Source organism: Hydra vulgaris, chromosome 13 (assembly GCF_038396675.1).
Source record: "Hydra vulgaris chromosome 13, alternate assembly HydraT2T_AEP".
Lineage (NCBI taxonomy): Eukaryota > Metazoa > Cnidaria > Hydrozoa > Anthoathecata > Hydridae > Hydra > Hydra vulgaris.
Window position 1 is genome coordinate 6,235,345 of NC_088932.1, and position 26,367 is coordinate 6,261,711.

Here is a 26,367-nt window from a genome sequence, read left to right on the forward strand (position 1 = left end):
GTAATAATTTCTTTTTTTTGCGCATAAATATCATTATGGGTGGTACATAATGACCAGCAGAATTGTATGCGCATAAAATTGTTGTTGTGACTCCTTTTTCCCCACTTGTCACTGATGAAACACACTGTTTTCCTGTAGATGAGATAACTTTTAATAGCTTATGGACGCATGACAACCCAGACTCATCATAATTAAAAATTTGATGTGGCTCAAAGTGATATTTATCTAACAAATTCTCTAAATTAGATTTTAATATTATCTTCGTTCAAACCAAATGCTTTTTTTTATTTTTTTTTTATTTTAATTTAGGTGCCCCAAGAAGTCCCAACGGTCTTGTCACAAAGCACCGCGGAAGTGCATTTCACCAGAAAGTTCACGCCTCCTTCCTTACCGTGCGCGTAAATTTGTCCAGAGCTCGTTTCGAACCTGGATCTCCTGCTTATAAAGCAAGCGCTCTAACCACTGCGCCACGGCCGCACATACTCTGTTTATAGAAATTGCTTCTGGTTTTCTTAGTGATAAGTCAGGATGGCGTTTCAAAAAGTCTCGCACAAAGTCTACTCCTGCTAATTTACTATCTTTGTTAAAAGGATTTGGAATTAAATTTTTTTGCAGAACTCAATTATTATTAATCTAATATCCATTATTGAGAGACCATAAAATGAATTGTCCATATCTTTAATATACTTATTCAGATCTTATTCTTGGAAGATTTAGAGAAGCACTTTTCTGAATCTTCCAAGTAATTTTGTATGTAAACTACTTTCAAGTGAAGCCTTTTTAACACGCCGGTGTAGTAAATCTTTTGGCACCCTAAAACTTTTACAAGCTTTTCTTAAAGACATCTGATTCAACTTTACTGCTGTAATATCTTTTTTCATGTCATCTTCGTTCCAGTTAGCTTGATTAGTTTTTCTCTGGTAGTTTCTCATTTAAAAATCTTTGGTCACTAAATGACAACAAAGTTATGTTATATTCTTTTAAAGTTTCTAATAAAATTATGTTTTACTTTCACATAAAGTTCTTTCATAAAATGATGATATCGCGAACTTTTACTTTTACAATTTATAAAGTTTATAAACTTGCTATCCTAAACGTTTTTTTTCAGTAACCATCATTGTCGTACTTTCCCCGTATATGTAAAGTTATATATTTCTAAAATATCTTTGAAACAAAATAATCTGACATAAAAAGAAAAATGGCAGTTGAAAGATGACAAGTAAATGATTACAAACTCAATAATATGTTTGTTCTGTGGTAAAAAATTGCAGCGTACGTAGATTTTCTCCACATAAGAAAAAAAAGATAATTTTGATTTTTCAATCAAATTGACGCAACTCGTAAGCTTTAAACCCACTTTTCTATGTCATGTTATATGAAAAAACTGATGAAAACTAGCTTAAAACATAAAAAAAAAACGAAGTTTTTAATATAATTAAACAAAGTTACTAATTCACTTCAATAAAAAGTTCATTTCTGTACAAAGCTAGAAAACCTAATTGTCTCGCTTTGCCCCAGGTTACCCTTCTAAATCGAAAAATAGATAAAATGTAGTAATTAAATCTTAAGTAAATAATAAATAAATAAAGATTAATTGCAATAAATTTAATAAATATAAAAAGAAAACTTAGCTGTTTAATCTTCCAATATCTACTTAATCATGTGTTCTATAACAAGCATCATCTGTCCGTGGGCTCCATAAAAAAGACTAAATACTATTAAATACTAAAAAAAGACTATTATACATATATTTCAGGATGCTCAACACAAATTACAATAATCCAAGTATACAAGAGCTTGTATTGTGGTTTATCCTTATCCGGCTACTTGCCATATAGAGGCCACATTACCAAGGCCCGCAAAAACTTATTCAGCTCTAAAAGGAGCGTCAGACCCCTCTACGGACCAAGAGTAAGGTGTGTTTTGGAAGAACGAAGATATGTTAGAATGAAAGACAGAAGAAGCGTGTTACAAAAATAACAGAAAAAGCGGACAGGATTGCACACGATGTTAAAAGGTTAACTGTTAGTTAGGTCACCTAGCTAATGTACGCCAACAAAGACTTGACTGGAGTTCACTTGATATGAATTCTTTTTCAAGTAACTTTGTCGTCCCATATACAAGAGCTAAGGGCAGCAAAAGAGCAAAGAGAATTCAGCGCATGTCGCATTAGTTTAAATACGCTGGCATGCGCAAGAAGCTAATCTGGCTGTAGCGTTATCAAACTAACGCAACAAAAACCAAAACATGTTGAACATTGTCTGAAAGACTTTGCACTTTCAGAATCATTAGAAGCATTGACTTCATCGACAATGTAATTAATAATTGATGATCTTCTAAGCTGCATTTTATAAAACTAAAATAATGGAAAAAATATTGATCAGTAAGCGATGTTATTTAAGCATACTAAATGGTATTTTACTTTATTTATTTTATCACGCTATATAAGCTCAAAGTTTAACTATATATACTATATAATTAAGCTTTAAGCTTACACTTTAAACAATGAATAAATAGATAATAAATAAATAGTAAAAAATTGTTTATCTGATACAATACACATATCTTATATACGTGTTTTGTATAACTTATATGTATATACTACATACATACACGCTATACTCAAGTACCTCAATACATGTCATACTTAAAGTAAGTATATGTATATACATATACTTATAGTGCTGCATATATAATATATAGAGTTATATACATTTTAAGTCCACGCATACAATAGAAAAACGAAAAGTTTTTTTAACAACGCATGTATTATTTTTTAACAACACTTGTATTATTTTTTAATACATGTATATGTATAATAAGACGTATTAAAAAAAAAAAAAAATCAGTTTTATATGTTTAGTTATGAAACTGCGTGGTTGTAAATAAAACAAAGAATTAAAAGTAATAATAATTACAATATATAAAAAAACAGATTAACATGAATTTTTTCTTAGATATCTTCTCTATCCAGTTCCCTAGGAACGCCATCTTGTACTTGTTGAGATCATAGAGGTTTCTGTTGTAATTTTTACAAATAACTTTAGAGTAGTTGGTTACATTTAAACTATACTGGCTCCAGACAAAAGTTTTTACCTTTGTTTAATTGCTGGAGAAATTTTTGGATTTTAGATGACTTTTTACCAAACTGTATAAGAAAAGCAGTACACGTTTTATGTAAACAGTCCACCATTGCATACACAATTTAATAATTTCGCGGGCTTTCACTTAATTTATGATAATTTTTATGGCTAAAAATAAATACTTTTGAGCAAATTTTTATTTTCTTTGTCCAATCACTTAGAAGTTTTTAATGTCATAAATGGTGTCTACTAATGTATACCCAACTATTAAAAAAGAAAAATCAGACCTGGGGAACAACTTAACCTGGGGGTCACTATGGTCCACAGTGATTACCAAATGAATTGTATATAAGTCACCTTTTAATTATATTTAATAAATTTTAATGTTGGGTGGTAAAATTTTTTAAACATTATTTTAATAAGTTTAACTGATTTTTATTTTAATTTCTTAAAATAAAAACATATTATTCCTTTATTACAGTTTTCTAAAGCATGCAAACCGTATTATATATTATATTATATTATATATATTATTTATATATTAGTAAATTTACCTTAGGCATTTACAATAATATTTGATTTTAAACATATGTTTAAATAATTTCTTTTGTATGCAAATCAACTTTTAACTTATTTTTTAACGTTTATTGTGATGTGATATATAACGTTTGTTGTGATGTGATAACTTTTTATACATTTTTAAAAATATTATATTAATTTTTATTTTGTTTTTTATAAGTTATCCATAAACTTTATAATTTTTTTTTTTACGTTTGAAATCTACTTTAAACATTTAGTGTCAAGCAACAATTTGAATTCGTTAGAGGAGTTAAGGTCGGTTAGCTGTACAAATATAGTGACTGAAATCAGTGCGGAATCGGAAGGTAAAAAATGCTAAACAAAAGAAATGCTTTTAGTTGGTTAATTTTTTTCTCTGTACTAAAATGTAAAAAATATGTTTTATTGCAAATGCATTTTGTAAATCTAAATACCATGAGCGTACATAACTAATACGATGTGCATATTTAACTAATAAAATGTGATGTTAAACATAAGTATAAAACGTGCAAGTTATATTTATAATTATAACTTATATTTATATTGTTATAACATTAACTTTATAATTATAACGTTATAATATAGACTTTAGAATTATAACGTGCAAGTTATAATTATAAATATAACTTATGTTTATATTGTTATAATATTAACACTATAATATTATTATATTTATATTATTAAAATATTAACTGATGCATTCGAAAACCCTAGTTATTACTAAATGATTTGTATATAAATTACTTTTTAATTATATTTATTAGATTTCATTTTTGGGATTATAATCGAAACTCTACTTTTTAAAACTTATTGCAATGTGACCTTTTATACATTATTTTAATAAATAATACTGATTTTTATTTTGTTTTTTAAATAAATTTTCTATTCAGAATTGAACTTTATACATGTAGTGCCAAGCATTAATGTAAGTTCAATAGAGTTAAAGTCGGTTAGTTGTACAGACACAGTAATTGAAAATGAGGTGGAATCGGAAGGTAAAAATTACTAAACGGAAGAAATGTTTTTTTTATTGATTTATTATCTCCTTTTTACTGAAAGGTTTAAAAATATATATAATTGTAAATGTATCATGCGAGTGTACTTGAAGCATTTGCATGTTTTACAAAGTTATTAAACTTACATTATGCATTTACAATAGCATATTTGTTTTTAAACAAGTTTAAAATAATTTTGCTTGTATGCAAGTTAGCATTTAACTCTACTTTTTAAATTTTATTATTATGTGATATAAACTTTTTATACATTATTTATTTTAACAAACTATACTAGTTTTTTTTGTGTTTTTTAATAAATTTTCTATAAACTTGGTATAGTTATTTTTCACATTTCAGAATAGAACTTTATACATTTAGTGTCAAGCGTTAACGTAAATTCAATAGAGTTAAAGTCGGTTAGTTGTACAGACACAGTAATTGAAAATGAGGTGGAATCGGAAGGTAAAAATTACTAAACGGAAGAAATGTTTTTTTTATTGATTTATTATCTCCTTTTTACTGAAAGGTTTAAAAATATATATAATTGTAAATGTATCATGCGAGTGTACTTGAAGCATTTGCATGTTTTACAAAGTTATTAAACTTACATTATGCATTTACAATAGCATATTTGTTTTTAAACAAGTTTAAAATAATTTTGCTTGTATGCAAGTTAGCATTTAACTCTACTTTTTAAATTTTATTATTATGTGATATAACCTTTTTATACATTATTTATTTTAACAAACTATACTAGTTTTTTTTGTGTTTTTTAATAAATTTTTTATAAACTTGGTATAGTTATTTTTCACATTTCAGAATAGAACTTTATACATTTAGTGTCAAGCGTTAACGTAAATTCAATAGAGTTAAAGTCGGTTAGTTGTACAGACACAGTAATTGAAAATGAGGTGGAATCGGAAGGTAAAAATTACTAAACGGAAGAAATGTTTTTTTTATTGATTTATTATCTCCTTTTTACTGAAAGGTTTAAAAATATATATAATTGTAAATGTATCATGCGAGTGTACTTGAAGCATTTGCATGTTTTACAAAGTTATTAAACTTACATTATGCATTTACAATAGCATATTTGTTTTTAAACAAGTTTAAAATAATTTTGCTTGTATGCAAGTTAGCATTTAACTCTACTTTTTAAATTTTATTATTATGTGATATAACCTTTTTATACATTATTTATTTTAACAAACTATACTAGTTTTTTTTGTGTTTTTTAATAAATTTTCTATAAACTTGGTATAGTTATTTTTCACATTTCAGAATAGAACTTTATACATTTAGTGTCAAGCGTTAACGTAAATTCAATAGAGTTAAAGTCGGTTAGTTGTACAGACACAGTAATTGAAAATGAGGTGGAATCGGAAGGTAAAAATTACTAAACTGAAGAAATGTTTTTTTTATTGATTTATCACCTCCTTTTTTCTGAAAGGTTTAAAAATACATATTATTGTAAATGTATCATGTGAATGTACTTAAAGCATTTGCATGTTCTACAAAACTGTCTTTGAACATAGAGAAAAATTGTCTTTGAACATAGAGAAAAAGTACCGCAAACCGGTACTTTTACTCTATTTTCAAAGACAATTACACAAAAAGTAAATTAACTTTTTTAATATTAAGAATTTGTAGGATTTTTTTTTTCTGAAATATAGTTAAAAAAAAAAAAATTAATTTCAAGTTTCTATGGAAAATAAAGTTTTTTTTTGAAAAGTGTCTGCTTTTTAGAAAAGTGTCCCTAAAAGCGTTCTGTTCCAAATTATATGAAAAAAACAGATAAATTGATAAACTCAATACTTTATTTTATAATGTTAAAATATACACATAATTATAATACAAACAAAAAAAACTTGAAAAAAACAAATAAAGAAAACATAAGCAGGCTTGAGCTTGAAAAAACAAATAAAAATTTATAAACTAGATTATACAACTTTTTGTGCAAAAGAATTCTTCGCCTTATATATATCATTTTTGGGAGACAAGGTTCACAATGCCTCGAACTGCAACTTGGTTTTTCACAAGTTTTCCTTAAACTTGCATCTCTGACTTTTCAGTTTCGAAAAACTTTGGGCACTTTATGTACTGTTTTTGGGCTTTCTTGGCAGGAGTTTTTACTTCTGCTGCTGCAGTTTTAACATATGTTCGTTTTAACAGCTTCACGTCTTCTTCTTCTCTTGACTTTTTTAACCATGCTCTTTTTGTAAAAGCTTGACCAGCCGCTGTTAAAACTGTTCTGGCTGTTTTTGCAGGATGCTTTTTAACATTTTGGAATTGAAATTGCTTCATGAGAGCTCTTTCAAAACTGATTTTTACACGAGTTGATAATTCTTCTTGAGAAGTTAAATTTGAAATTGAAGTTGGATTTGCAGGCATAATTAAGGTTTGTGTTTGTTAAGCAGTTTGAGGCAAAGAACTCGGGATGCGAGGTGATTATGTAACTGCTGATGATTTTATTAAGGAGTTATAAAACTTTTTTCAAGTCTGTAATTTTTATGCTGTTTTCATTTAATGGAAAGTGCCCAGTGTTTTCAAAACCAGCAATAATTTGAGTACGAGTGTAAGCTTTGTTGCTTCTATACTGTGCAAGGAGATTTGGGAAAATTTTTTGGACAAATTGCTAAAACCACTTTTAGCATAAAATATTTTTTAAATATCACGCCAAATATCTTTAACTTGGCAAAATACACCGACATAAAGAGGCTGTAGAATGTGAGATAAATGGGCTTTCATGTTGAAAAATAAGACAACTATTTTTGTACATTTACGTGATAGATTTCAACGATCATATTTGTTACAAAAATAACTTGTGTTTGAATCAACTTTAAGATATATTTATTTTGTTTTATTGTTACGTGATTTAATTTTTTAATATAATTTTTATAAGATATATTGATTTTTATATTTTTTATTTTCTGTTAACTTATTTTGAAGTTTGCAATTTTGTTTTTTTACGTCTTAAAATTGAATTTCTTACATTTAGTGTTGTTTAATAAATTGAGTTTAAAAAATTTAGAACCTTTCAAGCGTTCAGATGTAATGATCGAAAAAAAAACAGAGTTAGAAGGTGAGATTACTAAAACAGTAAAAATAGTTTTTGTTTTTAATACTTTCTATTTTGTTCAAATATGGATTTCCATAACATTTAAGTCATATTAGCCCTATAACATTTACAATAAATGGCAGTTTTCACCAAATTTAACTTACCAAATACAGAAAATAAAAATTAGGAAAACCTTGTTGAAATTGTTAAAAATATCTGAAGAGTTCCCTAGTTATTTTAACAGTGGATCATGCTGTAGGTAAAGTTCTAACCCTTAGGCTGTTTTAAAACTGCAATAGTTATAATATTTCTAATTGAACAACCAAACCTTAAAAGAATGTTTTTTGACAGTGCTTATTTTACAATCTGTTAATCTGTTGCTCTATTTTTCACGTCTGGTACAAAAAATTTTGTTAAGATAATATTTATTTGATAAATATAATCTATATGTAAACTTTAAATATCTTTTAAGTTAAAAACGCGTAAAAGTTCAAAATAGTAATAGTATAGTGTTTTAGATTTTACTTTTATTTGCATTTGTTTAAAATATGTTATAGAATGCAGACCAAATATTCTGCAAAATATTTACACAAAACTACAAATCTTACAATTAAAATAACATTGCGAATGAAATAATATTTAAACAGTTTTATGTTTCAAAAATAGATCTTGACAAAGTTTTCTTGAATGATTGTTTAGTTTAATGCTTTATCTAGATAAATATAACTAGTTCTGCTATTTTTCATATAAGATAGAGTTAATAACTCAATAGTATCTAGCTTTGCCAGAGCTATATTCACTGATTACTAAAATGCCTTTTTATGAGTGATTGTACAGTAATTTGGAGTAAGTTGCAATCATGCAAACAACAAAAGAGATTTTAAATAATCGCATTAAATAATGAGATAAGTTTTGCAAATCTTGATGCAATAAACAAAGTATATAAAAAAGACAGTAGTTTAATGCATAAAAGTGACTAAAGCATATTGCTCAAAACTCTATACCGCTGCTGCCAAGATCAAAAAATGCTGGTTCCCCTGCCAAGATGTCACTTCTCTGAATAAAAAGATGCACAAGGTTGAGTTTTGGTTAAAGAAAATAATATTTTTATAAAATAAATACTTAAAACCAATTTTTTTGTATTATACGTAAACTTTAGGTTTGAAGACAAAAAATAAAAGTTTTATTAAACTTAAAATAGTGTTCTTTAGTGCAACTTTATTTTGCCAATTTCAATACATGCTGTCAAGTGTTCAAGCAACTTTATTTTGCAAATTTTAATACATGATGTCAAGTGTTCAAGCAACTTTATTTTACAAATTTCAATACATGTGTCAAGTGTTCAAGCAACTTTATTTTACAAATTTCAATACATGTGTAAAGTGTTCAAGCAACTTTATTTTGCAAATTTCAATACATGTTTAGGGTAAACTAATAGTTGTAATGTCGAAAGAGGTAGCGTTTGTTATTATTTCTATATAGTTAATGATAACTAATTTTTATTCTGTTTACTCACCAGATATTAATAAATAAAGTTAACTGAAGAGTATCTATATTGAATACTTAATAGTATCCATATTTTAATAAAAGTACTAATCTAGTATTTTTATCAAAAAAATATAATCTTAATATTTAATGTGCCAGAGGTGAAAAAGAGAGCAACAGTCTAATCACTATTTGAAATTTATTAGAGCATGAACTCCTTAGGTTAAAAAACAACTATTGTATCAGAGTAAGTGTGTGTTTATCATGATGTTCGGACCAAATCTACCTATTAGCCCAGTCAAAAATAAGTTTTGACTCTAAAAAATAAGGAGCAAGTTAAAAATTGCTGTAAATGTTTTCTATGCATTCCTGATTGATATCATAAAAATCGATCAAAATTGGATTGGAGTTTTATCTGAATTCCAAAATGGCGTCCAAGATTTGCGTCTAAAATATAGTTTGTAATATCTGAGCTTGTAGATCACTTAGAAGTATAGTTCTTGTGTCTACTATTTTGTTTGTGAGGTCAAAAAATTTAATTCCAATCTTGTAAAAAATTATGGTTGCCAAAATGCAAGATGGCAGTCAAATATAATACTAGATATATTTTTCAGATCATGCAAATCAACTTTAAAAATTTTATTTTTGCAAAAAAAAATAAAAAAGGTTGTCAATAATAAGGAGGCTGCCCAAACAACAACCATAAGAAAATATGAAAGTATGTGAATCACTTTTAAAAACAATTCTGAACAAATATTAAATAAAGAAATCAGAAACTTTAAACTATATCTCATTGTATATTGAACAATAGCTTAATTACACGTATGTGTAATCAAGCTCTTGTTCAAACGATAAAAATTATCACAATTGTATTATCTCAACCTTTATTAAATTTGATTGCAAACTATTTATGTTGGCTCTTTATCTGAATTACTGATATTTCCGTGTCAGTAGTTCAGATGAAGAGTCTTTAAGCCGGGTGAATAAAAATGAGCAATTGCTTTTACTTAGTAATTGGTCAGCTTTAAGTGAATAAAAACTTTATCAATTTTGCAATTTTGCATAAGTTTTTATTGATCAGCTTTAAGTGAATAAAAACTTTATTAATTTTTCTTAAGTTTTTATTCGCGTAAAGCTGAGCAATTACTGAGTAAATTGCTTAACTTTACTTAAATAAAAGTTTGAGCAAAACTGCTAAAGTTTTAATTAACGTAAAGCTGACCAATTACTGAGTAAGAGGAATTGCTCATTTTTATTCACCCGGCCTTTTATCATTATCTTGTCAACCTTGAGCTTCAACAACTTAAAACATGGTTTAGTGCTAATAAGTTATCAATTAACATACTAAAAACTAATTATACTTTATTTCATTCAAAGCAACAAAAAAAGGGAACTTCCATCAATTCTTTCCTCTCTAAATATCGATTTTAACAATATTGGAAGAACCCAAACAATTGAATTTTTTGTAGTAGTTTTAGACAAAAATCTTTTATGGACAGCCCAAACAAAGGCCATCAACATTCAAATATTTAAAAATCTTGGTTTACTTTTCTAAGCTAGACCATTTTTATTACAAAAAAATTTAAAAATTCTTTACTTTTTTTATACATAGTCATCTTACATACGCTAACATTGCTTTGGGAAGCACACACAAGACAAAATTAATGTCTCTTTATCGACGGCAGAGGTACATGATATGCTTCTAGAATTATATATAATCAAAACAAACATACCCATGCTAAACCTGTATGAAAAGATATGAAAGCGCTAAACATTTATCAAATCTATGCTAATGTACTATTTATGCTAAAATATAAAATGGGATTAGTACTTTCACGATTCACAGAAAGCTCCTATCATTCAATTACCAATAAGTTTAACACTAGAGCAACTGGTAACTTTATCTTACCCCCAAAAGAAACAAATAAATTCCGAAATACACCCTAATTATTCTTCCTGACTATATATTTTCTTTAAAGACAAAACTTAAAAATCTTGTTCCTAAAATAGATAATTACATAGAATTGTTCTAGTTTACATGATAAATCAAAATTTGAACTAAAAAAAATCTACAACGTGAGAAAAGTTGATTTGTAAATATATCTAAAAAAAAGAAAAAAAAAAATTAAAAAAATAAATAAAATACACACGTACAAATCATAATGCAACTTGAAAAAACAAAACAAAAATTTTATTACAATAATATTTAAAATATTTATGCATAAGAATCACAATGTTTATGTGAATCTTGGGCAATACCTCAAGCTTCTCGATGGTAAGACTTATTCAGTCTTCTACGAGCTACCTATAACAATAAAATCTATCTTAAAAAGTCCTTCATAATATATTCATCTAATGCTTCCTTAATTTATTTTTTTTCAGTTGCTTCTTCTTTTTTAACTGAGTGTTATTTTTTCTGTATTTGCTTAAATATAATCTTATGTAACGGAAGTATATTTTGCTTATATAACAATGTGAAGAAATAGTAACTAATATGTAGTTGTGAAAATGTAAATAAACAAATCTTCAGATGGAAGAATCTTTATCTTTATTAGATGCGTCAGCATTATTTACGTTTTCAAGATTTAAGCAACATGCTTCATGTCATGGCAACTAAAAACAAAAATTAAAAGTTGTTTTCAATTATCGCTAATCAACTATCATAGAACTGTATTGTTTTGGTAGAAAGTTTTGTGTTTTTTTAATTGCTGTTATCATTTTACTGTTCATAAGACTATATTTACCTTTTTTACATTTGCAATTCCTAATGTATCCAGTTTTGCATTTACAGCTCACAAGGTGCCACAAGTTTTCTGGAACTGGTGGTTGAAGTTTTGAAGTTGGTGGAAGATTTGATCCTATCATTTTCCAAAACAATTCCAGTGGATCCAAGTTATGACTCGACCATTACTGTGCTTAATGGTAGACACGGAAAGAATGTTGCTTTGCTCCAGAAACTGTTAGAGCTCATACAAACTATTGTTAGTTTTTTATTTCCCCGTTTAATAACTTTTACAATTTAAAAGTTTATAAATAAAAACACTGGCGGGGCGGGTAAGACATTACTTTGTCTTATCACTGAGCCCCAAAAGTACGTGTTTACAATAATTGTATAAAATATTTATACTTTAAAAACTATTTATTGAAAATTATAAATATAAAAATAAATAACAAATAGTTTGAGAAATACTTTAACAAAAATATTCATGCTGAGAGTAATAATCAAGTAAATAAGAAAAATCGAAAGAAAAGAAAAAAAGACAAACAAAAAATAAGAAATAAGTTAAAGTATTTACAAGAGCCATACTAAATACGTATATTGCAATCATACTATATACGTATATTGCAATCATACTATATACGTATATTGCAATCATACTATATACGCATATTGCATTCATACTATATACGTATATTGCAATCATACTGTATACGTATATTGCAATCATACTATATACGTGAATTGCAATCACACTATATACATACAGTATCGAACAAAACGAGTGCAACCAAATAATGCTAATTTAGTTTCTTTATATAAAAGTGCTGCATTTTTTCAATTTAGAGAAATAACTATGTAACTGTTTAGAGACAAAATTCGTCAAGTTTTATTCATCACAAAGTTCATTATTTGTACACGAAAATTAATAAATTAATCAAAAGTATTTAAAAAAGTTGATTTCCTTTTGGACAAAACAAGTGCAACTCGACAAAATGTTGACCAAGCTGTATTTCGCTATCAATATTTCGTGGCGAACCTTTTGTTGTCGATCACAGCCTTGCATCTTCGAGGCATAGATTCAATCAGGTGATCACTGAATCTTTGTGGAATCGCTGCCCAGGCCTTTTGGATTTGTTCAAACAGTTGATCCTTATTACGAACACCTTCACGATTAATTCTGCGGTTGACAATCTCCCACAGGTTCTCGATAGGGTTGAGATCCGGAGATTGAGGCAACCAATCCATCGCCGATCGGTGGTTGTCTTGAAACCACTGCTTGACTACCTTTGCAGTGTGTTTCGGATCGCTGTCTTGCTGAAAAAGCCATTTTATTGGCATATTCCATTCAGCATGAGGTAACATAACATCTTTCAGGATATTTTTATTCATACAACGGTCCATTATTCCATCGTTTCGATGTATTGGACCAAGACCGTTAGCAGAAAAACACCCCCAGACCATTACATTGCCTCCACCATGCTTCACGGTCTTATGGCAGTAACATAAATTGAGGCGTTTTCCGGCCGGTCGACGTACACGGCAAATGCCATCGCTCCCAAAGATGATGTTGAACTTCGATTCATCACTGAACAGGACAGTTCGCCATTTCTGCACATTCCAGTCAATATGAGGTGTAGCAAACAGGAGTCTTTTCTTCAGGTTTTTTAGTGAAATCAGCGGTTTCTTTGCAGGGCGTCGAGAAAACAATCCGGCTTCAACAGCACGTCGTCTGATTGTTCGGTCCAATACAGGTAGCTCTAATTGCTTTTGTATCTCGACTGATGATATCCAGGGATCCGTCTTGACGGATCTGACGAACATAGAATCCTCTCTAGAAGGAACGCGGCCTTCCACCTCTGTTATCTGCTGCCAACTTCCCCGTAGAACGATATTTGGAACATAGTCTTGATACGGTCCATTTTTTCACGCGATATTTATCACAAATACTTTTTTGTGACATTCCACTTACGTAATCGCCAATAATTTCCTTTTTTAGCTCTAATCCAAGACTGTCGAGAGCCTTTTTTGCACTTGAAGTCATAAAAATAATAAAAATAAACAATCACGCTTCTCAAGGCTTACCGTGTTACATTTACCTTGTGATGATACAATAATGCTCTGTGGAACACAACGTCTTGGTTGGATGTGGACTGTATTGATGTAATGAAAAACTTGTTGTATTTCACTTTCTGTATTGATGTTCTTCGATAAATCACTTTAATAAAACTCACTTCGATAAACTGTCTTGATAATATTGACTGATTGACTTCCATATACTGACTGAATTACATGTCAATTTACATGTCTCTTATATAGTACAATGAACCTGTGTGAACCTGTTTTCGAAGATTCTAGATGCTTCTTTTTGATGTTTCTGGAAGCTTCTGGATGCTTCTGAATGTTTCTGGATACTTCTAAATGCTAATGGATGCTTCCAGATGCTTCTTCTGGAAACTTCTGGAAGCTTCTGCATGCTTCTGGAATCTTCTGGAAACTTCTGGATACTTCCTTTAATTATTAAAAAACATCCGTGACGTTGACACCAGACTTAAGAAAATGAAACAAACCAACAAAGTTGCACTTGTTTTGTCCGCTGCAAAATGGCACTTGTCAACGAAATTCTGTCTTTGTGCTGTCACCTGTCAGCTGATTGCTCATGTCATGGCATGCTATGACTCCAGACTCCTGAACTGTTTGCTGTGGTAGTATAGTTCGTTTTTAAGACATGTAAAATTAGGAACACTTTTTAGCATTGTTCGATGTTGGTTGCAAATGTTTTGTCGAATGCTGTATATTATACAAAGTGTTTATTAAAAAATATAAAAATAGAATATATAACAATTTGTAATAAAGTTTTAAATAAAGAACAAAAAATTAAAGATAAAAGAATACTTAATTGACAAAAAACGAAAAAACAAAAATAAAATTAAAATAAAAAATAATAATACAGCTCAATCAAACATTTTGTGAACTGGATTTGATGCTTATCTGCAAACATACTTATAATAATGAAGTTTATCAAGCAAAATTGTCTTGCTTTTTGATCCATATAATGCTAGATAAAAATGTTCTCCGGTATGAGCAACTTCATTGTTTGTTTTTTTTTGGTTTTAAATTTTAGATGCCCTAGAAGTTTTACGGTCATATCACAGAGCACCTCGGAAGAGCATTTGAAAGGTAGTTCAAATTAATTGCTGTATTAATAATTAGTGTATCCGCATCTCCTGGTGCCTGCTTAACAAGAATTCTATAATCTGCTAGACGCACTGATTAGGCTTCAATAAATCTGGTTTTGTTGCATGGATTTGAAAGAAAATTTGCCTGGTTTAATTTAACTGTCATCAATTTGTCAAATAATAACATTTGCTGAAACTGCTTTGGACTGGCGTTGTCTGTGTTCTTTTCATTTGGTATTAGGCAAACTATCAGAATAGCCATCAAAAATGACCCAACAGTTTTTCCCATATTGACGTAGGGTGTACAATACATAACATTTATATATATTTATTTTTATATGTTGCTGGTCTCATCCATACAATGCGGTGAAGTAGATCCTTCCGCCGATAGCAAATTTTGAGACAGTTGCTGTTTCGTCACATAGTACAATTGATTTTATTGCGTCACCTTAAACTGATTTTGAATTTTTTTGTATTAAAACCAACTCACCAAAAAGTGTGGGGAGCCTCGATCCCAATTTGTAACTCGTACTTAAAACATGATAGAAGTTCTTCATCTGTTTTGAATATACATACTATACGATTGAAGAGCGGTGAGTATTATTATTTCTTTTCCACAAACCTGCACAAAAGCTGTTTCATCTTAAGTAGTTTTTTCGATTAGTTCAATTAACTGCCTCAGTACAACAACTTTCAGCGCTGATTAAGTCAATAAGTAAGCTCGAAGTGCCCCTGCATCGCCGTGACCACTCAGCATGTGAACCACGGAAGTTTTTGTATAAACAGTTCCATGCAGACCCATGCACTACACATTCACAAAAAATTAAGTCGTAATGGTGCATCAAGAAACAACGTAGTTCATGTAAACTTTTATACGTTTTCTACAAATAAATCTCAAAGACCTGTGCTCCTTGGTTTATTTTAAACTATAATCTTATCTTCCCAACAGATTTCTTTTGAAGTAGGTAGAGTCGTTGGCCTAATAAAATGTATATACGAATTGGTTGCATGCGCAGGTGTAATAAATCGACTTTCACTCTAGCTGTGAAACGTACTGTTACCATCTAGTATACGAATGTTAAAATCTACAATATCAAAAACAAACTGGATAAATGCATCTGATTCTATCTTATAGTCTACGCTAGATAATGTTATGACAGACTTGAAAAACTTTGCTTCATTATAAGACGAACACATTCCAGTTTTTGAAAACATTTCAATTAGAGTCTTGGATTCAAAGTGACTGTGCAAGTACGTAGACAATCCAATTTGAATGGTAAAAAGAAATGATCTTAATCTTGTTGCACATATAGTAGTATGCACTTAAGTGACGCATTTATGCTCAAGGGTATTCTCCTTACTCTTTATGTTCTTATTTACCATATTTTCAACAAAGATTCGGAATAAACTTAGTAATATTAGTAAATTATTAGTGGAATAAAACTGATTATCAATTGCAATACAATGTATATTTTTAGTAGCTTAGTATTATTGTTTGATATTTAATACAAAAAAAAAAACTTTTATCAGCTGATTAATAGACCATAAACTATTTAAAATACATTAAAGAAAATTTTAATTTAAATCAGCAGACACTTAAATCAGTTCAGATATTGCAATGAAAGTAATATTAAAAAATAATAATAAAGTATAATGATTTTGACTTTGAAAAATATTTATTTTAAAATAAAATAAAAGCATTAGAGCATAAAAGGTAGTCTTTACGCAAGATATGGTAGCTTTATTTAAATCCTTATGGCACAATTTTGTAGATTCTCCTGCAACTAATGCTGCTCTAATGAGGAGCCATAGCAACTGCGCAATTTTTACCCAGACCCTCACTACTATTTTGGTACTCTTAAATTCCTAATAATTGTACTGTTAAAAATAATATTGATAAATTCGTATCGTGGTTTATCCTCCTCCGGTTAAATGCCATATAGAGGCCACATGCCAAAGCTTAAAAAGACAAGTTCAGCTCACTAAAGAGCATCATTACCCGCTTTGCAGACCAAAATAAGTAACTTTTAAAAGAACGAAGGATATTAGAGTGAAATTCAGAAGAAGTTGAGTTAGAAAGATGGTATAGAGATGGCGGACAGATATTGTACAAGATTTTAGAATGTGAAATTTATGTTCAATAGCAAGTTCACTTGATAGAACTCTTGTTACGTATAAAGTTTTACCTAATTTACTTAACTTAACATAACATAAAATAATGTGGATAAATTTATTTAGAAATTTCGTAAACACCTAAAATATGCATTTTTATTGTATTTTTTACACAAAAAAGTTATTTTGTTTATGGTTCCATTTTATGTAAGAACCTTGTGATTGTTAAAGTTTGATTGAACTTTAAAAATCTTCTTAAAATAGTTTATAACATAAAGTTTTTATGTAAAATTTAAAAACAGTGGTAGTGAGAGTATAACAACTAGTGTCAAAGAAGCACAATAATGGGAATAAAATATTATATAATTGTATTCTCTTAAAAGCAATTAATGCGATTTCCTTTCACAACTACTTCTTCTCGTGATTCAACCTTTTTTTAATTCTCTTATTACTACTTCTTCTAGTGACTTAATCTTTCTAAGTTTTAATAACCAATTCTTCTTGTAATTCTATTTATGCTTTAAAATAACACCTTTACAACGTCTTTGCAAAGCTTTCATATTAGCAACTTATTAAAAACGGAGCTATATACAAATTTAACTATATCGTTGCGTTAATTCGTATGAAAATGTTTAAATATGTTTCTTTAACAATGCAATTATTAACTACAAACAAACAACTAAATAGTTAACTACTTAAGTAAACCCTTATTTTAAAGAAAAATTAAATACTGCATATTTAATGATTTCAAATAAAAATACATCAATTATTGTTATTATTATCATCTTCCTCGTCATCATTCCTTCCCCTTGTATGATTACCTGCATATTTTACCTATGACTTTGTAATGTCCTCAATAATTGCAAATTTTGCTTCAAGGCACTCATTCATTTAATTTTTTTTTTCTTTCACTTGCAGCTGTTCAAAACAAGTTAAATAACAAGTTTATAAATTTATCAAAGAATACATGATTTATGGTCTATATACTAATCTTAATTCAGTTATAAATTCATAGCAACAAAAGTCTCTAATTAAAGAATTGCGTCAAAAAAATAGCTAAAAACTATTTTAACATTATAAACTGTAACACACTGTACGCATTTTAAATTGAGAAAATTATAAATAGACGTTGGCCTGACTTTGGCCCGACGTTGGTTCGACGTTAGCGCTAAGTTTAAAAATTGTCCAACGTTTTTGACGTTGTTTCGACGTTGGCTCAACATATTTGTGCTAGCTAGGTGCCTCATAATTAGAAATTGTTATTCATTGAATGCTTTTAGCATTTAATTACTCTTTGATTATTAGCAATGATCGTGAACACGGATTGCCGTACATTTCCTCATTTTTTTAACCTTGCCATAGTTTTGTAGTTATAGCCAGACGTTATTTTGCTTGCTTATTCGTACGTTTATTCGAAAATGGCATACAAAAACATAATTAAAGTACCAAAGTGAAGACCTAGTATTACAATTATGTTTGTGAAAAAGTATTAAAGACTTCTATGAACAACTACTTTAGCATAAAAAAGAGATTTATAACTTATCAGCTACGTCTGTCATAATAAAATTAATAAAATTTACTTTTAGTGAACTAAAAGAATAAGGATTGGCAACAGTTTATATTGTGCTGTAAATCTCGTCTAAATAACAGCTAGAAAGTAATTAGAAGTCTATGTTGTAAGAAGAATTTGTATACGTACGTGTGAAGCCTCATAGAAATTACAGTTGAGAAATAATGACATATAAACGTACTGTAAATCACACTTTCTAAGCCGCAAGGTAGTTGACGTTATAATATCGTTTACGTTGTGACTAAATTTTTTGATTCGCAATCAGTGAGAAATATAAAAAGTTAAACAAAAAGTAAATTCTTTAATTTCACAGGGAAAAAAGAACAAATTCCTTATAATTGTAATTAATATGATTACTTATAAATTACCTTTTTTTGATTTCGCTTTAAAAAAGTAGAATCCATCTCAGAGAATCCATATGAGAAAAAAATCCACTTAATTTAGAAATGCTTCATTAAATCTATAACATTAACTTCGATATATATATATATATATATATATATATATATATATATATATATATATATATATATATATATATATATATGTATATATATATATATATATACGTATCTTTTTTGCCGCCATCTTTTAGCTGTTTAGCTAAAAAATAATGTCAAAATTGAATACCTTTCAAAAATATATTACGAGATGTGAGAACCAAAATTTTAAATTATCTACAAACTGAGATATTACAAATATTGTTTTGGATACTATTTTGCACGCCTTCTTAGATTTCAAGGAAAGCTCCAGTCCGAATTTGGCCAATTTTATCTAATACTAATGAGGAGTGGATGTTGAACAATTCCAGCAATTTTTAGCTTGCTCTCAATTTTTCTGAGTGACATGACATTTTTTTTCAATTTCAATGAGCTATATCCGATGAGACATTGGTATTTAACTAAACTGTGTTAAGGTGCAATTAGTAATAGGGCTGAGTAAATCTAAATCTGTTTGCTGCTAAAAAAACATAGCTGTAAAAAAAAAGCTTTTATTTCTACCTTGCAGAAAACGTCATTGCTTCCGTAGTACTGAAATAGTGAAAATGTACAAGGAAGAATCCATACATCAAACTGCTTGTTTGGGTTATGGCAGTTACTATCAAGACATAAATAGACTTTTGTTAATAAATGTTTTGATTTTGTTGATCAATTCTTCTTTCAAAACCCAGCCATTAAAAAAAATTAGGTTTTATGATTGCTTCTCAAGGACTGAAAATTGTTTCTCAAAAACTATTCACACTAACCCTTACGTTTTTGTATAAACAAGGAGTTTCACAAAAAGTCCTTTTAGTATTTTTAAGAAGTTTTATTAGTTTGCTATTTAATGTATTTCTTCAACAAATTTGCAGGTCAGAGTATTATATAATTTGATGATATTAAAAAAAACTTTGTAAACTTGATAATATTAATAGAAACTTTTCTAAATAAGTTTTAACTAAAATTAAATTGTTTACACTTAAATTCAAATAAAAATCCTTTTAAAAAGGGTTTTAGTTTTTTTTCACAGTAGAGTTTGCCAACGTTAAACGTTTGAATATATATAAGTATTTAAACATTTTAGAGATTAAATAAAAACTAGATTCGTTTAATTTAAGAAATCTGCTTTTTTCTTTGAAAAACTATGAATACCTGTATCGAAGTCTATAGGTCTTGTAACATCAGACTCAGTACTTAGCCTATCAACCATGACTAGCCATAAAACTAAACAAATTTTTCAAAAGTTTGTACTTGTAAAAATATTTTGGGCTGATGCTGCTATTACAAGTAATGTAAAGAGTTTCTTTTTATCCAACATTATGTTTAGAAATATGCTTTTTAAATTTCATTTTTAAATTCTATTTAATCCACCTCATCAAAAATAAAAGTTGTGCATGCAGGATGCTGGTATCACCTTAAGTCTTTAAAATGAATAAAAAATGATAGATTTGAGTTAAATTTGATTCCTAAATAGTTTTAAGAAATTACGATAAGTAATTTTGGACTATTTAGTTGGATATATATATATAGATATATATATATAGATATTATAAATAGATACTTATAAATAGATTGTCTTGATCTGAAAAATCATAACTACTGTGTTTGTTGATTTCTTCAGTGATTTGTTTGTTATGAGTAAGTTAGTGTTGTCAGAAAAATAGTGAGTGATTAAAATTTTTTGTCACATATAACGATAGTTTATAAAATAAGAAAAAGCAATGACGCTAACACGAACCATTGGGTACACCTGTGATGTATTTTATTGGAATAGATTTATCATCATCAATGGAGATAAAATGCAATCTATTAAGATGAAATGATGGAAACTATTAAAAAGCAAGTCCTTAAATACCCTTTACGTTTCAACTTGCATAGGAGAATGGGTTTCGAGATAAAATTTCTAAGAATTTCTAAGAATTTGCCAGTGAATTTCGCTAGTAAAGAATACTTTTACGGTAGACTTTGATAGCCTCCTTGATTCGTTTTAAGAAGAAATTATCAATTTGAAGGATAATTGTGGTTGTCCGGACGTGTTTAAAATAAAATAGTTTCCAGTTTCTGAATTGCAATGTCATTTTTGCAAATCCGTAGTTTTTTGGGGCAGGGTTTTTAAACGCTTCCAAATGTACAAAGAAAATATCGGATTCGGCTTGAGGCTTTGGTTAAAATGATATGAAATTGTATATATGACTTAATCAAATTGTATATTATTTTTTCATTTATGGACTAATGTACCTTTTTTAGCTTTTTAGATGGAAAGATATAAAAAGTTGCTCACTATTTGATGTAAATTAATCAGAAAAAGATTTTCCAGTTCTTTGCTACATCACTTCTTTTTTTGATTTTTGTTTTATGAGCCCCTAGAAGACCTATCAGTTTTTTCACAGCTTTTGATGATGTTAGTGCAAATGTACATGTGGCCGCTGATGATAGTAAAAATGTTAGTATATATGTTATTTGTACAACAACATTCTAAAAATTTTCCTTGATCTGCCTACCCTGACCAAAGAAAATTTTAGTTTAGTGACCTATTTACTTACAATAGCAGGTTAATATTGCATCACTTGAATTAATTTATTTTGCTTATTGATTATTGCGCTCCTAATAGTTAGAGGTTTTTAGGCAATGCTTACTCTTACTAAGTGGATAGTTTGCTATTGTTACTATGTCCACTTTCCATTTTATTGCTTAGAACTCAAGCTCATAAAAACTGCTCACAATTAAAAAAAACGAAGAGATAACTTGTTTTTTTAGTCAAATCTGTAACTCTTTTTTTCAGGTTATATAGATGGACAAATTGCTAAAATATAATTATGAAGAATGGCATTTTTATATTGTAAAATATAATTGTGAAGAATAGCATTTTTTATTTCATTCTTCTCAAAATAAGGAATTTTATTTCTTTTATCATGCGTCCGGCATGATTTACTGACCCGAATTTTTAAATATGTTCTTTTCATCACCATATAATACTATTGTTGCTAATTCTCCTAACTTCAGATAACCACGTGCACCCAATCTAAATAATATTATATATATAAAACATACAATGCATAATATTGCATTACTGAACTTATTTTTCAATAAAGTATTCAGTATAATTAGAATTTCAATACTTTTTGAATTGTGTTTGTCTTAATGTTTTGATGTTTTTGTTTTGATGTTTTGAGAAAAAGTTAGGGCTTCTTTGAACTGCTTTTGCAGCCACCTATTAGTATCTCTAATTTATATAAAGTTTAACACAATAGCTTTTTAAATAATTGAAAATCATAATTTTTTTATCATCATGAACAAAGTATTATTTGGACCATTAGCTTTACTGTTCTAATAATGTTCGAGCCGTAATAAAAATAGGCAGTTCATAAATGTGATATCTGTGAGCTAACCTAATGCAAAGAATTTCTTTGTTACCAGAATTTACAAAACTTCTTCCAAAAACGGGGCTTTGTAGTTTACCAGAATTGTCAAATTGGTAAAGAATTTTCAAAATTTCATTTTTCTGCATCCATAGAAACTCAGTCTACCCATTTGTCCTGATAAAAACAGCAAGTCTGTTAATAGTCTTTTCCATTTGTGAACTCCTTTACTGTTTCCATTTAAATGGCGAATAACAAGCAATGATGGCAATTTAATAAGAAAGAATTTAAAAACACCTGTGATAATTTTTATTATCTTTTTTCTTCCTTTAATTAAAACTTCTTTGGGAACTCTAAAAAGCAGTTGAAAAAGATAGTGTATAATCAGAAACATCCCACTTTGAATTAGTAATAACACTTGCCACTATTGCAATAAGTTCTCTTGCAGAAAGTACTTTATCTATCGTTGTGAGACCTGTTTTCTTTAAAATATTTTTTAGTTATAAAAGAGGAGATATTGATTGTCTTTAGTATTTATTATAACAACTTTCATAAAAAGTTTTATATTCTGTATGGAGTGTAATTGCTGTTTAGTTCCATTTCTATTTTTAACTTACAAAATGATTTTTTATGTGATCTATTTATATTGTAAGTGAACCTTTTCCCATTTGCTTTTACTTGCTTCATCATATTTACTATTTGGTCAAAATTTAAGACAATATCTTCATTTTTTGGCTTAAAATGTCTTTTTCCTGTCTTTAATGTTTTCAAATAGTTTTTTAATGGATTTACAAATCAAAAAGCATTTTAACATTTCGTCAACAAATTTATTATTTTTTGAATCTGATAAGCGTTCCTTTATCTATACTTTTTTTCAATTTGTATTAATTGTTTACCTTTAATCAATCTTTTCTTTTAACATTTATTCAATCTTTTAATTTAATAAAAATTTTTCTTTAAATTGTTTAAGGTATTTTTGAAATAAAAATTAAAGTATCTTGAAAAAATATAGGGTATTAAAGTTATTTATTTGGATAATTTAAGTTTTACCTGATATTTTCCAATGTTCTGAAGGAAAGACTCCAGCAAAATTTAAAGTTTTATCAATTCAGACATTACATAGTAGTCTGTGTGTGAAGAGCATTAGAACTTGTTAAAATTTATTTTGAAATGGCATCCAATAGCAACTGTTTGTTTTATTTTTGGATTTTAATTTCCCAGATATAAGTAGTATTTCTTTGCCAATAGAAAATTAATAGTATTAGAGTTTTTCTTTAAGCAATTTTACAAGAAATACTTTTATCCTATTGCCAGAACGCTAAATTTTCATTTTTAATGTATAATAAAATTAACTAGTTACCGCAAACATTAATGTTAACCAAAGCGAAAAAAACTAAAAATCAAATTTCGTCGAATATAGAAAGTAAAATAAGGTTTTTTATCGCAAAGTAAAACAAAAAACTTAATACGACTTAAACCTAAGAATTTAGAGATAGGATCTGTATGTTCATGTATGTACATGAATGTATGTGTTTGTGAGATATGAGAGAAAGCAATTAAAATATGACATATAAGCCAAAAATGGAATTATTATGCCAAAAATGCTTTATTTTAAATTTTTTGATCTTCACTATTTAGATAATGTAACAAGTTAAGCTAAATATTGTAATTAAATATTCATAAAAGTTACTTTGCTTAATGGAACAATCCCCTCAGTTAATCAAAAATAAAAAGGTACAAAGGGGCGAAAAATGACTTTTGAGCCCGTTGAGGTATGTCACGAAAAAAAGAGCCTAATTTTAAAAAAAAGTTCTTGAAGTAATATTTTGGTTCGAGGACCTTAACGTTAACCTTAATGAAATTTAAGTTGAAACTTTCGAAAGTTTCCAGCGGGCACACACGTCACAAGTCCGTAGGACGTTTTAAGTTTGTCAAAAATTTGAATTAAACTTCTTTAATTGTTTCTAACATTACTATTATTTATTATTCAACTATTATTCAAATATTTATTAGTAGAATAGCTGCTTAATTAAATAATCAAGTTTAAACCAAATTCTTTCCATACAATTGACTTCATTATTTGTTGCGTTATTGATGATTAAATATTTATCTCAATTTATTAAATGTAGAAATTTTATTCTCCTTTAGATATCAAAGATAAAGCAGACTTTATGAAGATATTCGTAGTACGTTTTTATGAGGGTCAGTTATCAATCACTAATGAAATAAAATCATTAATCGATAAACATCAGTGGGATATTTCAATTTACAATAAAAAAACTCCTTATGAAACTTCAAGCGAATATTATTTTGTGAATAGTTTTATGTGTTCAGGTTTAAAGTTACGATGGTTAAGCGTTCATAAAAATGTTTTAAGTATTGAAGAAAAAAATCTCATCATTAAAAGTTCAGAAAATGTTTCATTTGTCTCTTTTCATTGTCCATGTAGAATTGAGAATTGGAAACCGAAAGATAATATTGAAGAATTAAGGATACTAATGTCGTTCTATTATATTTCGAAAAAACATTTTGAAGAATGTTTTCTTCCGTGGCTTCTAGTGTGTAAAAGACTATATCTTGATCTTCACAGAGGCATTGATTTTTTAACACAAATTTACGAATGGATTTGTTTTACAAATATCAAAGAATTTTCAATTGTATTTCGTGGAAGATGTTATCAAGATCTTGATGAGTTGAAATACTTTCTTAAGTAAAATGTTAAAATGTTTAATAAGAAAATAAAAGCAATATGACTTGTCAAAAAAATACGACTTTTGTTTTAACTTTTATTTATAAAACTCCATAAACTTCTACTTCATTAAAGTAAACCCTTTTATCATTCATATACGGTATCATAATTTTGCGAAATTTTTTTTACAAGTTATTTGTTGTGCTAGTATCGATCCTAACAAATTTTATTGATTAAGTTTTACCAGATATTGTATTAGTTTGAAAAAAATAAAGCTTTTATATATTATTTTATAAATAAAATTGCTCGCAAATTAAGGCAATTGCATTTTTTCAATCGTATATTGGTACAGATGTACAATGGACCAGAGCTTAACAAAAAGGTCAAAAAACAAGGGGTCGTATATTAACTTTTTTAATCATTTGCAATTAACATGCATATGTATACGGCAATGAATGTTTATTTTATAATGCACTTGATTAGTTTTGTAAACCCATTAGGATGCTTCAAAGACAAAAAGTTGTTAAATATGTGTGAAAAACGTGAACAACATGTAAATACTGGTAATACATCTGTAACATTTAGAAATAATCAATCCTTATGGAACTTGAAAATATTTATACATATTTTCCTATAACTTTATAACTATTTAAAAAAAACAGTGATTTTAATTTTTTTGCAAGTTTTTTTACATTGTTAGGAAATTATTTTTCAATTTTTTATTTACGACACGTTATAATACGTAAAGAAGAAATTAATTTAAATGCATACTTTATTACCATAACTAACAATTTATAAAAAATGATTTTCTGCCCCCATTTGCCCTCCCTCGCTCCTTGCCCTCCTTGTCACCGCATGTTGTCAAAGGTTGACTTAACCAAATTTTGAAAATTTAACAAAAAAATTACTTTACAAAAGTATATTCGTAATTTGCTTAAAACCTTTTTATTCAAGTCATTCTTTTTAATAATTAAACAAATAATTAACACCCGCCACCAAAGCGTTGATCAATTAATTTTAATTGACCACAAGTCTTTGCAGCATTGAGCACAAGCCGGTAGAGCGCGCTGTAACGGTTTGT

The 26,367-nt window shown here is 28.1% G+C and overlaps 1 protein-coding gene across 5 annotated transcripts in view; it reads left to right on the forward strand.

The window, feature by feature from the left end:
* LOC136089260 (homeobox-like protein HDP1) overlaps positions 1–25,363 on the forward strand; it is a 57,944-nt gene extending 32,581 nt beyond the window's left edge. For 2 of the 5 annotated variants that reach the window (XM_065815102.1, XM_065815100.1), the window contains 7 exons: positions 3,881–3,967; positions 4,532–4,636; positions 5,015–5,098; positions 5,477–5,560; positions 5,939–6,022; positions 7,668–7,718; positions 24,746–25,363. In XM_065815102.1, coding sequence (XP_065671174.1) covers positions 3,881–3,967; positions 4,532–4,636; positions 5,015–5,098; positions 5,477–5,560; positions 5,939–6,022; positions 7,668–7,718; positions 24,746–25,311 — 1,061 coding nt within the window. In that variant the 3' untranslated portion in view covers positions 25,312–25,363. The remainder of the gene's footprint in view (positions 1–3,880; positions 3,968–4,531; positions 4,637–5,014; positions 5,099–5,476; positions 5,561–5,938; positions 6,023–7,667; positions 7,719–24,745) is intronic. The other 3 variants (XM_065815104.1, XM_065815101.1, XM_065815103.1) reach the window with 2 other exon arrangements.
* Positions 25,364–26,367: the final 1,004 nt, after the last annotated feature.